Source organism: Arvicanthis niloticus, chromosome 22, assembly GCF_011762505.2.
Source record: "Arvicanthis niloticus isolate mArvNil1 chromosome 22, mArvNil1.pat.X, whole genome shotgun sequence".
Lineage (NCBI taxonomy): Eukaryota > Metazoa > Chordata > Mammalia > Rodentia > Muridae > Arvicanthis > Arvicanthis niloticus.
The window spans coordinates 34,210,787-34,225,922 of NC_133429.1; the positions used below are offsets into that span (position 1 = coordinate 34,210,787).

At 37.7% G+C, this 15,136-nt stretch overlaps 1 protein-coding gene across 10 annotated transcripts in view; it reads left to right on the forward strand.

Annotated features, from left to right (window-relative positions):
- Nucleotides 1–15,136, forward strand: part of Caps2 (calcyphosine 2) — a 49,381-nt gene continuing 34,245 nt past the window's right edge. For 2 of the 10 annotated variants that reach the window (XM_076920221.1, XM_076920226.1), the window contains exons 1-7: nt 1–80; nt 4,580–4,694; nt 7,981–8,030; nt 10,198–10,243; nt 10,335–10,460; nt 11,789–11,947; nt 12,617–12,868. In XM_076920221.1, coding sequence (XP_076776336.1) covers nt 4,617–4,694; nt 7,981–8,030; nt 10,198–10,243; nt 10,335–10,460; nt 11,789–11,947; nt 12,617–12,868 — 711 coding nt within the window. In that variant the 5' untranslated portion in view covers nt 1–80; nt 4,580–4,616. Of the gene's footprint in view, nt 81–353; nt 499–1,425; nt 1,557–4,579; nt 4,695–7,980; nt 8,031–10,197; nt 10,244–10,334; nt 10,461–11,788; nt 11,948–12,616; nt 12,869–15,136 lie in introns of those variants that run through there. The other 8 variants (XM_076920227.1, XM_076920228.1, XM_076920222.1 and 5 more) reach the window with 7 other exon arrangements.

The following is a 15,136-nucleotide window of genomic DNA, read 5'->3' on the forward strand; positions in this document are numbered from 1 at the left end:
GGTTTATCACACCTCAGAGCTGTGCTCTTGGATCTGGGAGGCTGCATCTTTAAAAAAAGGAGAGAGTCTTTGGACTCCAGGTGAGTTTGTCTGCTAGTTTAGGAGTGTTTGTCCTAAGTGTAGGAAGTAGAGGCAGCCCAAGGAGTGGAAGGATGGGAGCTCAGATTGGGGCCCAGAGGTGGAGTCGAAGTCCTTTTTATTTCTGGGGAAGTTGGAGAGGGTGAGGAGGCCTAGTGAACCAGCGCCAGTTGCCTAGCAACCAGAGACGCTGGTCTGGTCTATACTGTTGAGTTTTCTGGGAACTGCCTATGGGAAGCTCTCAGAAGGAAGTTCTTGGTAGAATCACCTTGGTTTATACCCCTTCCAGTCCTTCTATTTCCGGTTTGAGTCGTATGGAGCTAACACTGTTAAGTGAGCATGCCTTGCTTCCTAGTGTGGCCCTGAGTCCTGGAAGAAGGGAATAGTGGATTCCTTTTGGAGCACTCCGGGTACTGAGAAGTAAGATTTTAGTTGAATTAGGAACGACTTTGTGTTTAGTTTCAGATCTTGGGTCTATTGTCACAACGGATTCAAGGTGACAATAGACCTGTCCCTCATGGGATTTAAGTACTGAACTGTATTTATTAATTGCTTCCTTGTTTATGATCTCGATCAGATCCCTTCATCCTTTCTTTTCACGTGTGTGCTCTGACTTTGCATCAACACATTAAAAGCCCTGGATATACTTACTAGGAGAGAAACACTAATAGCCGGGGTTGGAATTGGTCCCTTGTTAAGAAACAAGGAGAGGATGAAGCCAGCTGTGACTCAGTGGTTAATGGCACCAAAGACATTAGTCAACGATAGTAACAACCTGCAAGCAATAGCTCTTGCTGATCTTGCTGTCCCTCACTCGATTGCCCAAGGTCTGTTCTTTAGTACAAGTGTAGTCCTGGGCACTCAATCCAAAACGTTGCTTCCAGACATTTGGGTAAAGAGTCTCTTCTTGAATCACCAAACTTAGGTTTGGGGAGTTCCTTAGTCCTCATAGCAAATTGCTTCCGGAGGCCTCTACTTTCTGTGCCAGCAAGGGTGGACCATTGGAAAGAGAGCTAGAGCTGTGTTTGAGTGAAGACACTTCAGCAAGTGGCACACAGTTAAGCAAAGTGAAATGCAATTTTCTGGGTCTCAGCTTCTCAGCTTGCTCAGTGCAAAAATCACAAGATTGGACGATCTTAGCATATGAAGGGAGTCCTGTCCAAATGGTTAGAGTCTCTAATTAGAGTGTGGGGGTCCAGGGCAAATCCTAATCCTGTAGACTTCAGTGTGCCCTTACAGCATCATTTCCCTTTCATCATTCTTCTTTGCATCCGAATGAATCTCTTTTATGCTGTAATTTCTGAGTTAACTCATATATCTAATTGGATGAATTCTCTTCTAGGCTTTCTGCTAAGTGCCTCACTATAAAACGAGCAGTATGAGGAGTCATCACTTTTATCAGCTTACAGTTTTACTGAAGATTATTTAGTGCTACTTAGAGCTGCAAACACCTTACCCAATTGTTTCCAGAAAGACTTGTATGTTGCCATTGTGATCGTCATAGATGCAGAGGAACGAATCTAACATGGGTTTATTCAAAGTGCCTATGGACATTTATGATGCGTCAGGTTGTCTATTGACTAGATAAGTATTTAGTAAGAATTTATTCTATAGGGAGGGCATTAAATACCAGCCTTTGTGGTTGTGATAGTACATTAGAAATGCAGAGAGTTAATTACACTGGAATGACAGAAGCAGGGTATTCTGGAGTTTATATTTGCTGATCCTATTAATTGTAAATAAAATCTACTGATTTAAAATGCCATACAGTTATTTGGAATGGCTACAATAGTTAGTAAGATACGAAGTTTGGAGGCTGATAATGTGACCGAGAAGCCATAGGGCTGGTTGCTCAGTGTCTCCATCGTAGCTTTGACTTGTATATTAGTTATTTATTGTTCTACTGCAGTGAAGAGTCACCATGACTAATGCAACTTATAAAAGAAAAAACATTTAACTGAGGCTTGCTTGCAGTTTCATAGGGTGTGTTCAGGACCGTATTGGCAGGGAGCACGGCAGCGGTCGAGCAGGCATGGCACTGAAGCAGTTTCTGAGGTCTTACATCAGACTGGGCCTGATGTGAGCTTTTGAACTCTCAAAGTCCCTTCCCCAGTGGCACACTTCTTCCAACAAGGCCACATCTTCTAGTCCGTTCTAAACAGCCCACCAACTGAGGACCAAACATTCAAATATATGAGCCTTTGGAGACAGTTCTTATTCAAGTCACCACAGCCTGTCAGTTGGTAGTCATCGTGGCAAATACAGTAAATTGTTCTGGGATTGAACCCATGGCCTTGGATGCGTTAGGCAAGTGCCATACCACTGTACTACAACCCCACCCTACAAATGTAACTTTTGCGATGTCACCAAATAGTGGACCTTAGGCTTAGAACATAAAAATTCCTTTTTTTTTTTTAAAGGACACTAAAAAGGGAGTCATATGAAGTGCCATTTGGATTATTTGAAACTCTGACAATTTATGCTATTTTCAGAGTATGTTTATTTTGGCTTGGTAAATATTCTTAAATTTACTACTAGAGTAAGATTCCTGGCTGAAAGTAAGGGAGTTTTAGAGGAGAAGGATCTGGGGCAGTGTGGGAAGAATGAAAAAGAAAAGGTTCGAGGGGATTGAGGTGAATTATACTGAGCATGAAATACTTGTGATGGTTGCCATCTGTAAAATGTTACCTCATTCCATCAGGATGAGAAAGGCATTAATATTCAATTTATTTTATACACTATAAACATTGACTCAGAGAGATTGATTTTTTTCTTCAGTTTCAGTTATGGGAACTTAAAAAAAAATCAGAATTTTGATAAAAGTTTATCTAACTGAAGCTGACACTGCCATCGTGTTTTTTAAAAAAACAAATAAACAAAAATAAAAATAAAAACAGCTCCCAGCATAATATAAAAAAAGAAAGTGGGAATGAACTGTCAGTGTGGGGAGGGAGAGTCTCTGTGACCTTCATGGTGACCAGGCTCATCAGAGTGACCAGCATCCAGAGGCAAGAAGGGTTGACTCAGCAGGCAATGTTGGTCCTAACTTCAGGCAGCTGACCCCGAGTGCTTAATTTTAGGCCTTTTAAAGCTCAACACAATTTGGTGAAAATTAGTCCTGTGATGATTAAATTAGCCTCCCCACCCACACACACACACAACAAAGCGCACACAAATCTCGAGATACAACGTAAGCTAAATACTGATCTGACCTGGGGGTGCTGAAGCTCTTTGTAAAGACCATGAGGATGGGTGGTATAGATTGACTGGGAAAGAGTCTGGAGGAGGGTCCAGTGCTAGTCTCTACCTTGTAGACAGCGAAAAGGTCACCAGGCTTTGGCTTGGAAGGACATTCACGCCAGCTCTAAGCTCCTAGGCAGAAAACAGGTATAGTGTTCCTTCCTTTGAAGATAGAACCTTGTATGTATGCTTAACATTCCAGAAGTCAGAATAAAAACGTAAAATTTTGAGGACGGATTGAGTCACTTGATTTAACAAGTAGTGTTTTTTTTTTTTTATGCTATTACATAATTAATACTATTTATACAAAATTACTAATTATTCTGTTGGTAGAATTTTTGTTTGTTTGTTTTACTGCTTTTGTTTTGTAGACAGGGTTTCTCTGTGTGGCTTTGGCTCTCCTGGAACTCACTCTGTAAATCAGGCGGGCCTTGAACTCAGGGATCCGCTGCCTTGGCCTCCAGAGTACAGGGATTCAAGGCATGCGCCACCACCATTAAGAAATATTTTCATTAGTCGACCCTGACAGTATCAAAATCCACAATGGCTTGAAAACTGAGTATAAAGAAGAGTAAGCTCCTGGCATAGAGAAGGCAGACTATTATCCGCTTCCCAGTTAGACTCTAAAACTTTAGCATAGACTGAATGGCTTTAAATAATGCAAACACGTTACATTATACTTTTGGAGGTCAGTGCACACGTTTTATCTGGATAGCAAGCTGCCAGCAAGACCAGCTCCTTTTGGAGGTCCCAGAGGAAGAGTCATTCCTTGTCTCTTGGGCATCCTGGAAATTGCTCACTGTCTTTCCTGTCTTTGGTGGCAGCTGCATAGCATCTGTGTTTCTCTCAGACTTGGACTTGGGATCCCGTCCTCCCACCTTCTCTGACTTCCCCAGATCCTCCCACCTCCCTCTTTTAAAAGACCTGCGTGGCTCTAGTGAGCCCAACAGATAAAGTTTCCCATCTTAAATTTTTAACTTCATTCACCTGAAACACCCCTTTTGCGATGAAAGAGACATAGTCACAGGGCCTAGAGATTAAGATGGGGACCTTTTGGGGGCATACATTTTGCAGACTGCCATGAAGCATGATGCATTTGCATCATCCAAACTTGATTTTAGTTTATAAGGCCAACAATAATGATTTATTATTAGCCACGACCATTAAACACAATGGCTTCTTTCTATGGAAAAGTACTGTGTGTGGATTATTTAAAATTATAATAAGAATGACCCTTTTGCACTTCTTTTCATCTTTCTAGAAATATAGCACATTGTATAAGGAATACAAACATTTGAATGGATCTAGAGGTAAAAGGAGTGGCAGCATCTAGGAGCCAGACTCGGCTATTTTCTGGAAGAAAGAATTCACTGCAAGTACGTAAGCCCTAGGATTTTCCTCTTAAAGAAGGATTCCCTCAGTTGCTTCCAGCATCCTTTACTTACTCCTGTTTTTATGACTGTTCACACTCACAAATATTTAGGATTGGCACTTCTTAGGTTTGTAAGTGTGGGGCCTCCAAAGTTGATGCTAATCATTATTTTAATATCTGCCATTGATTACTTTCATTTTAATCTGTTAATTTTAAGCTTATTGATTTGTTGTTATTTTAAAAAAATCACCCATGTATTTACAGAAAATATAAGAGAAAGAAGAAAATATAGAAGAGGAAAATATCATTTGCCTTACAATGTCGCCTGTATTACATGCCAGTGTATTTATGTTTAATTGGTACATAACTGCCTCTAAATATTAGCTTTCACTATCAGCATTCTATATATTAAACCTTCCATAAGTAGTTTTAGTCGTCACATAAAACATAGTGTAGTTTATATACAAAGGAAGATTTAAAAGATCATAAACTAAACTTTCTCCAAATTGTATACTGTTTACTTGAAATGAATTTTCAGTGACCGAACCCTGTGTTTTATTTATTATGTAATCAAAACCCGCTTAGTGTGCTGCTAGGTGCTAAAGACCCAACAGTAAATAAAATGAAGACTTAGCTCAGGAAGTCTCGAGTCTTAGAGGTGTGATTCATATTCCAGCAATGTTAAAAATTCAACTAAGGGTAAATATTTAATGGAGAACCGTAGGTGTTTAAAACAGAGGAGGTGGTAAAATGTAGGTAGAAGGTTTCAGTGAAAATGACATCTTTATTCACTGCCTGTTTATGATTCTGCACCGCCTGTTTATGATTCTGAAAAGCAAAATGGCTGCGGGCTCAAACCGCAGCGCTACAGCTGATACAGTAATCACCAACTTGCTATTTTTGGATTTAAATCCAATCAAAATGTTTGCTGAGTAAATTTTACATTCTTATGTTAGTTATGTAGGGCAGGCATCTGGGTTTGGATTGAGAGGAACTGCCTTCTCAGTCCTCAAGACACTACTGCTTTATTGTTCATGGAGTAACCAAACACAATTCCTCTTTCTCTGGTATTTTAGAATGATTTTTCTTCATTTATTTATTGAGAAGTTCATACATAGGTACTATATATATCATTGTCTACTCACTTCTCTCCAACTCTTCTCATGTGCCCCACGGTCCCTCTGATGCTTTTATTATTATACTAGACTATAAATTATAATATATAATATATAATATATAATATATAATATATAATATATAATATATAATATATAATATATAATATATAATATATAATATATAATATATAATATATAATATACAACATATAATACATAATACAAAATATAACATATAATATATAATAATTATTTCACATAGTAATATATTAATATAATTATATATTATATACATATTATATAACATATACATATGTATATAAATTATATACATATTTTTATTGGATATTTTATTTATTTACATTTCAGATGCCATTCCCTTTTCCCATTTCCCCTCCCTAGAAACCCTCTATCCTATCCCCCCTCCTCCTTTTTGCTTTTATACCATTTTAATTACATGCAAGTATTAAGGTCAGTTCTAGGTTGAGGAACTAGCAATATAATAGATGCAAATAGTCAATAAACATAAATAGTCCAAGAACAAACAAGGCAATAAACAAAATTCTGTGAACACTCCCATGATCACTGTTTCTAAGGGCTTATCAGGATGACCAAAATATTTGAGCCTACTTCCCTGTCCTAGCCCAAAGTCATTTTCATGTCTGAAGCCTACTTGCTTGTTCTAGCCTAAAATTTAGATTCCTTCCTGAAATTACTTCTTTTTTTCTAGCCTAATATTTAGCTTTCTGCCTGAAATTACTTCTTTGTTCTAGCCTAAGATTTAGATTCCTGCCTGAAATTCCTTCTTTGTTCTAGCCTAACGTCAGATTCCTGTCTGAGGCCCATTTCCTTGTCCTTGTCCTATGTCAGATTCTTGCCAAGTAGCCCCCAAAGCTCTCTGCCTATCCCCATTTTATATTTCATAAACAAGACTGACCCTGTCTTAGGTCGTTCTGACAAGAATATCTTCCTTACCCGTCATGGAATATGCATTATCAAAAGCAATGCACTTATGTCTTAGGTTGGAAAGGCTCTGTGCAGAATCTTACCCATCCTTGGCTTGCCAGCCTGTTAATTGGTTAACTCTGTCTGGGGGTCCATTTTCAGGTTCAAGTCATGTACTTTGGCTGCCAACATGTTGATGTTGTTAAAGACAAGCTTTAACATGATGAGCAGGAATAAAATTATTCCCAGGACAAAAAGGGCTAGTATGATCAAGCTATATATGCCATTCTTGAAGCTTGGCCAAAATAGAAATACTGACCTCAGGCCATGGGTAATTTTATCAGCAGTATCTACCACATCAACACTCACAAGAGCAGCATTCTTTAAATTCAGAAGCTCACTATGCAAAGTTAAAACATCCAGAGAGGTGTTAGACTTATGCCAAATACACTGCAAGTGTCTTTAAACTTTTTCCTAATTATAATGACTACACTGTACTTTTTAGAACTAACATGAATCCAATGGTATTTGGCATGACACTCGAGATGACTCCTTACCCTTCAACTCTGAACCACTTTCCAATAATTTGAATAGGATAATATATAACATTATGTATATAATTTATAAATATAATCTGATGAATCCTTTCAATGTTGTTCATATGTGTATGTATTTAGGGCTGCCCACTTGGGATTGGTTAACTTATCAGCAGCTTGAGAAGAGGGACCTTTCTCTCTCTCTCTGCAGCCAATAACTGCCTATATACTTCATGTAGGGGTGGGGCCTCCATCTACAGTTGACACTGCTGTTATTTTTCAGGTCTTGTTTAAACAACCCTGTTGTTGAGATTCTATGGGTACAGCTTTCCTGTCATGTATGTTTAACAGGAGACACCCTGTCACTCTTCCTGCCTGCTCCACCTTGGTTATAGTTTGGGGGGCACATCTTCCGAAGCTCAGAGTGCTGTTTAGGTAGTGATTATCTGTCTTAGCTATTATTTTCTCTGTCTCTTAATTGCAGTGAGGAAGGTTTGGGAGGCACATTTTCTATGGAATTTACTGAGAAAAAAACCCCCAAATTCTCTTTATTGCATCCAGTCATGATTATCTTTTAATGTGAAAGTTACACTGACTCTGTTTTTTTTGTATTCTCTCTCTCTCTCTCTCTCTCTCTCTCTCTCTCTCTCTCTCTCTCTCTCTTTTCTTTCTTTTTTTTTTTAAATTAAAGCAAGGATGGACTTCCAGATCATGGGCAATCCCAAATTCCTGCCTACCTATGTAAGCTACATTTCTTCACATATTTATTGCTGAATAGGCAAACACTTATGATACCTTGATTAGTTAAAAACCCTACATATGCATATTTATATATATGTATGTATATAGTTTTGATTGTGAAGTATAGCAAAAACTGCATAGAGAGTGTCTGAATATTATTGTAGAGAAGTAAAAGTCTTCTTCTGATAGGATAGTAAGAATATGGATAATATTATGTTGTTCTTATTTTATTTAATGCTGCTTTCCCACTTTTCTGAAAAAGATGAATTATTTCTTTCAAAAATTCATTTTGTCTTTTTAAAATTCAAATTTACTTTAAAGTAACACATAACATTACAAAACTGTATTTACTTTGCTTATTTTTACTATACAAAAAGTTTAAGTGTGGTGTACTTCAGCCTAGCAAAAGTTTCTACTTTTAGTATTCTAAAGGAATTCTATAGGGTATTTTGATACATGTATAAATCAGATAAGCATACCTACCCTAAATGCATATATTAAAGAAATGTATGACAGCTTTCATTTTATGACTGGCATAGTAAAAGTTATCTAGTAGTAGCTATATTTGTATTTTAAACTGTTATGTTGAAGAATATGAGAATTTAATTGATATTATTTTTACATTTATATACATTCTATATTGATATATTTTCATTTTATTAAAGTTTTCTTCTTATTTAAATATGTATTATATGTTATAGTTTCAAATATTTGAAAAGTATAAAACATTTTAATAATACATGTTTCATATAGCTTAGATTGGAAGACATCTTTGACATAGAAACTAAAAGTAGTAATTTGCTAGGCTGGACCACACTACACTGATACTTTCTGTGGACTAAAAATAAGCAAAGCCAGTAATTTCATCTGTTGCTACAGATATATACCTATATCTTCAGCAAGACATAAATCATAAATTATGTTCAAGTAAAATGTTATGCTTAGGTACTGAACACACAATAAGGAGACTATAGCAAGGGGTGTTCTAGTTGTGTGCTAAAATATGTTTTATAATTGATGTGAAATGTACTATTTACTACATAGTTAGTTGCTAATTATAAAAATTAAGTGCATGTTAACTTGATTAAAGTTTTTGTTAGGTAAATTATATTAGCAAGAAATTTACACAGCTAATAAAATATTTAAATTATTACAAAGTTTATTTAGCCTATTTCTACCCACAGAGTGTGTTGCTTATTTTTCCCGAATATTTATAACCAGCCTATGGCTTTAAGCCATAGTTCCATTAGTTCCAATTCAACATTATTTCCAGTGTGAATGTTGGTTGGTATATTTCTTTGCTGTAAAATATTATGAGTGGCTTCTTGCTGAAACCAATTTTGAATGCTTAAAATAATATTGCTGAATATTCTCTTGTGTTTCCCACTACTCGACAGCTCTGTATATAGGATATTTAAGTTTTATTTGCAGTATTGATATTTCTCCCTCCACTGCTTAAGTCTCAGAAGTCAACAAAATAAATAGTAAATCAAATCCTGATTCATAGTGTTTGCTGACTTCCATGTTGTCAGTCTAATGCCAGCTGATTTCAATGGAACAGAGTTGGAGAGAAACATGCACAGTTATAATACGATTCAGACATAGATCTTACTAACCTGCCATGTGCTCAGCAGGATGGTAGATGTTCTAGGGCATGCCCAACAGCAGAGCAGGAAAGTCATTAGGATGATGGATTTGAGAATGCATTGCCTTCATCCTTTTCTTGTGTGTCTGTGTATGTGTGTAGTGTACCTCGGGGATCTCTCCCCATCCTCCCGGGGGTGAGGATGACAAGCAGCTGACCCTCCTACCCAGATTTCTTGTGGGTTCAGGGGATCTGACCTACAGAGCTGCCCCGCAAATGCCTTGTTCACTGCGACACCTCCTTATTCTCACCTTTGTATGAATATAATGTATTTAACCATTATTTTCTATGCTCTTTTATTGTTTTATTATCATTATATTTTTATTTTATTATTCTTTATTAATGACTACATTTAATAACCAATATGAAAAGTTATTGAATATTTGTCAAAAACTAGCCCGTGGCAGCCAACATACCATTAGCGTAACTGCTACTTTGTATCGATGATGCATTTGATAATGACTCTTCTGTTATTACAGACTCACTTAAAATTTTATGAGATGCATAGATTATTTCTTTTAGGGTCCCACCACTTGATCTGGGAAGCCTCGTTGACTCTGATGAGGAGGTAATTTTAACTTTATGTATAATACAGTAAACATTTGACTGTGGCAGCCCCAGTCAGTGTGTACTAACTCTTATTCCATTTCACTTTCTAGGATAATTTTTCACAAGCACCACGTGGTACAGTCCATGTTCGTCTTAACCCACCAGGGTCACAGCCTGCTCTGGGTTGGGTTGTGCCGTGTCAAAGACCATATACTCAGCATCACCTACGTGAAGTGGTCAGTATGTATTTCAGTGTTACAGTACATACCATTAGAGCTGTTCTTGGCTTACATTGTTTTTTTTTTTCCCAATTAATCATCATATCCTCGGTTTACATAAGCTGCATATAAAAATTTCCAACAGTGGTACTAATGAAATAATTTATAGCTTTCAAGTACTGAAATGAAATTTTTAAATACTTATAAAGTTGGCAACTTGCATAACATATTATTTGAGTGACAGAAGATTGATTTTTTTAGAAATTAGTTCAGACTTTAAGACGTAGGGAAATAATCAAACTTAATCAATAATAATAATAGTGGTAACAATAATAATAGTAATGATAATAATAATGATAATGATAGTGATGCCACCTCAGTCTGTATTTTACAATGGTTATTGCTCTAAATTTTGCTCTGCCTTCTCTTCTGTTACACTTGGATCTCCTCAGAGCTCTTCAAGGGCAGGACTGGTGTCTGTATTTTCTTCTTGCAGTGTCCGTGCCTGTCTAAATCTGTTGCCTGCGTTATCTTTTGCTACCACGGATATTTGGCAAGGGCCCACAAAATACTAGGGGGTAAAACAGTAATATTCTAGAAATGGAAACTGTGCTTCTTAGCGTTGTCAATCTCTAAATTCTGGGACTGTTTCGGTCTGGAAAGGAAAGATCTTCATAAAATATCTAAGAGAGAAACCTTGATCTTAAATCTTTCAAGCTACTTTCGCAGCAGACTTTCAGCAACGAAAGGAGTAAAGGATTACTGAGGCTAAGTGCCCATTCTGATCAATTATTCTATTTTTATTATATATATACACATATGTATATATGTAAATTGCACATAATATATAAAAATATAAAAATTATATATATATGTATATACACACATATATATGTGTATATATACATATATATATATATATATATATATATATGTATATGTATATATACACATATATTTTTTTCCAAGACAATTTCCCCGTGTAACCCTGGCTGTCCTGGAATTTGATTTGATTTATAGACCAGCCTAGCTTCAAACTCACAGAGATCCACCAGCCTCTGCCTCCTGAGTGCTGGGATTAAAAGTGTGTGCCACCACATGTCAATCCTATCTGCTCTGATCAATGCTCGCTAAGCTAAATGTTTCTTGTTTTGTTTCACATTAATTAATGAATTCATGAATTCACTTTGGCTAACTATTTTAAGTGTCCCCCTTCTGTTCGTTTTTGAGTCACGCGGTAAGATAAATGGTAAGAATGGCAAAGCCAATGAGAAAAATACTATGTCTTTTTTTTTTTTTAAAAAATATTATTTTCTGACAGACAGCATACTTTGTTTTACCCCTAGGAAGAGGACATCATACCCGAGGATTTGCCAGTGCCCACAGGAAAATATAAGCTAAAGTACCAGCAGTACGCAAGCGAAATGAAGGACGGTTACAAACAGTACATTCAGAGGAGCGTAGAGAAGCCAAAGGCAGCGAGCAGGCCAGAGTCAAAGGAGAAGGTAACAGTCGAGCCTCCGGAGGACTAACGAACTTCCAAGGGAAGAGTGCGCCTGTCTTAGAAATGCCGTTTTTACTGTTCATTACAGAAAGTATAACACAGGACATTTATTCCAATAAGCCAGGGCTAATTAAAACAGTTTTACTTATATCAAGTAGTTTACACTTCATGACAAACCCAAATCACTACTGTCAGGATTTCTCATATGGAAACTTTTATTCCTCTCCTCACATGTGTGTTTAATCCTTTTATTTTATTGAGAGTGGTGGCATGTATATATAAATGTATGTGTGTGTGTATGTATACATATATATGCTTATATGTACACACATACATTTTCATGCAGTCTTCATAAGCTATAGTTTATTTGGGCTATAGTCTAAGCTTTAAAGTTGAAAAGAGCTTTCAAACCTTACAGTGAGTGTTCTATTGTCAAACTGCCTCTGCTTCTCTCTCCTTGCCTCATTTGGGGAGTCCGATTGGTAACCTTACCAGCTTCTGACATTGTTGTGATTTATTAAATCAGAAATAAATATCAATTAGGTACTAATTCATCATTGTAGAATATTAGGTATAATAAGTGTCTCAGCTAGGGTTTTACTGCTGTGAACAGACACCATGACCAAGGCAACCCTTATAAAGACAGCATTTCATTGGGGCTGGCTTACAGGTTCAGAGGTTCAGTCCATTATCGTCAAGTCGGGATCATGGCAGCATCCAGGCAGGCATGGTGCAGGAGGAGCTGAAAGTTGGACATCTTCATGGAAGGCTGCTAGGAGAAGACTGGCTTCCAGGCAGTCAGGATGAAGGTCTAAAAACCATACCCACAGTGACACACCTACTCCAACAAGGCCACACCTACTCTGACAGGGCCACACCTAATAGTGCCACTCCCTGGGTCAAGCATATACAAACCATCACAGTAAGTGTAATGGGTACTGGGGATACAGTTCATTGATAGAGACTGATTGTGATTGGATGTAAAGTGAATAAAGAACTTGATGGGAAGAAAAAAAAAAAAAGAAACAGGTTAGACCACTCTTGAGCAATGTCACCCAAGGTTGACCTCTGGGCTCCACATCTGAATGGGCGAATGTGGATGTGAGCCTCTCCCCTGCACATACACTTAAAGTCTCCATGAGACTTTCTATATAAACCACTTGAAACTGCCTAGTACCACGAGACTCAAAACACTATTTGAAAGGGACAGTTATTAAATTAGCATCTAACTGGCCCTCTCTGGAAAGAGACAAACTTAGTGTCAGAAATGGCAGCCTTGTTCTAGCAGGGAGGAATCTTGGGATCGACTCCGGCTGATTCAGTAAAGTTAACGTTTTATACATTGGAGCCAGGGCCACATGACAGGCTGCAGCTGCTGACTATTCTGACTGATGGGAGGAGACTCACAATCAGCCGAAACTGTAAACTAAGCTGATCTCCTTGATTCTGCTTGCTAATTGCCTCCCGTCTATTGTAAAAAAGATCATGAGTCTCTCTTTCTCCGATTGTTTCGCTAATTGCATTGGTTAGATTGTTTCACTAATTGCATTGGTTACTTTGTTCATTTCTGTGGCAAAAAGCCTGACAAACGCAACTTAAGGAAAGAAGGATTTACTCTGGCCCGGAGTTTGGGCACGCAGTTGACATATCAACAGAAGCTTGAGGCAGCTGTGCACATGGAAGCAGAGAGAGGCGGATGCTCCTAGCTCCTCCCTTTGATTTAGCTCTGAACTTTAGCCCAGAGGATGGTGTCACCCATGTTTACCGTGGGTCTCCCTGCTCTGTTAATCCCTTTGGAGGTTACATTTAGAGCTATACCCAGATGTCTGTTTCCACAGTGATTCTAGATTCTACCAGGGTGACAATGAAAATTAACCATCACAGAAGCTTAAAATTTGAACTTAAATATGAATATATATGTATGTGTACAGAAAAGGAAACATCTTTAAATAAAACATGGAATTTATTAAAACTCCTTTTAGGAAGATGCTATTAATTCCCTAATTATACTTAGTTGTAATCATATATATATATATATATATACATATACATATACATGTGTGTATTTACATATATGTACATGTGTGTATATATGATGTGCATGTGTGTATATATACACACATACATATATATCAACTTCTATAAAACCATAAGACATCTTTCACTTTGGTAATGACCATCATCACTTATTTTTATATAAATAGTTATTGAATGCTTATTAAATAGTAAACTAATGCTCATGTACTAGGCTCCCATTCAGGCACTGGGCACAGGTTAATGAATGGTACAGATAAAAGTATTTCTACATCTCACATCCTAATGGAAAGAGGTGGTAAGAAAAAACACCAATGGGTCTGTCTGTTAACCCAGTTTGTCAGTTTTCTGTGACAGATGGTGAGAGATGCTATGAATAGGAGACAGGGACGGGCAGGGCTATAGGTGTGCAGTAGTGATCCGTGGAGCGTTGTCAGGGAGACCATTCCAATAGGATATTATTTCAGCCCTTACCTGAAAAAGATGGGAGACAAGCAGTCAGGGGAAAGGCTTCAGTGCTGTGGCGAAGGATTGGTCATGAAGCATTTGAAAACTATGGTGTAAGACACTGTGGTTAGCAGAGGAGGACAGGGAGATGGACCAGTTAAGAAGAGACTGTTTAGTTACAGGGAGGCAGCCATAGCAGCCCCACAGTCCATGTGAGGGCTTCTGCCTTTCTCTGAGGTAGAGAGTCTGCTTATTCTGTTGTGTGTAGGTCTTTATTATGGGCACAACCAGAATCAGGAAGACTTTTAAGGAGACTACCAATATAATGTAAGCACCAAGTGAGGATGAAGCCTCCCACTCAGATGGGGTAAAACAGACTTAGTTAATAAGCAGTGCCATTGGATGGGCTTCTGGATAGACTCTGAAGGTGGGCCAAGTTGCTAATAGATTGTAGACTTGAGAGACAAAGAAGATCAGAGTGACTGTACGCAGTTGAATATTTGGGGTGACGCCATATGTGGGATAATTGTCAAAACTGGCTAATCCACATATAAAAAGATGGGACATGTCACTTACATATTGTTGCCAGAGACTGGGGTGGGGGGGCAGTTTGGGGAATAGAGGGAGATGTCATCAAAGGGTTCAGTGTGGTTTATCAGAAGAGTAAGTTCCGGAGAACTAATGTTAATAAGTACATGGTAATGCAGTT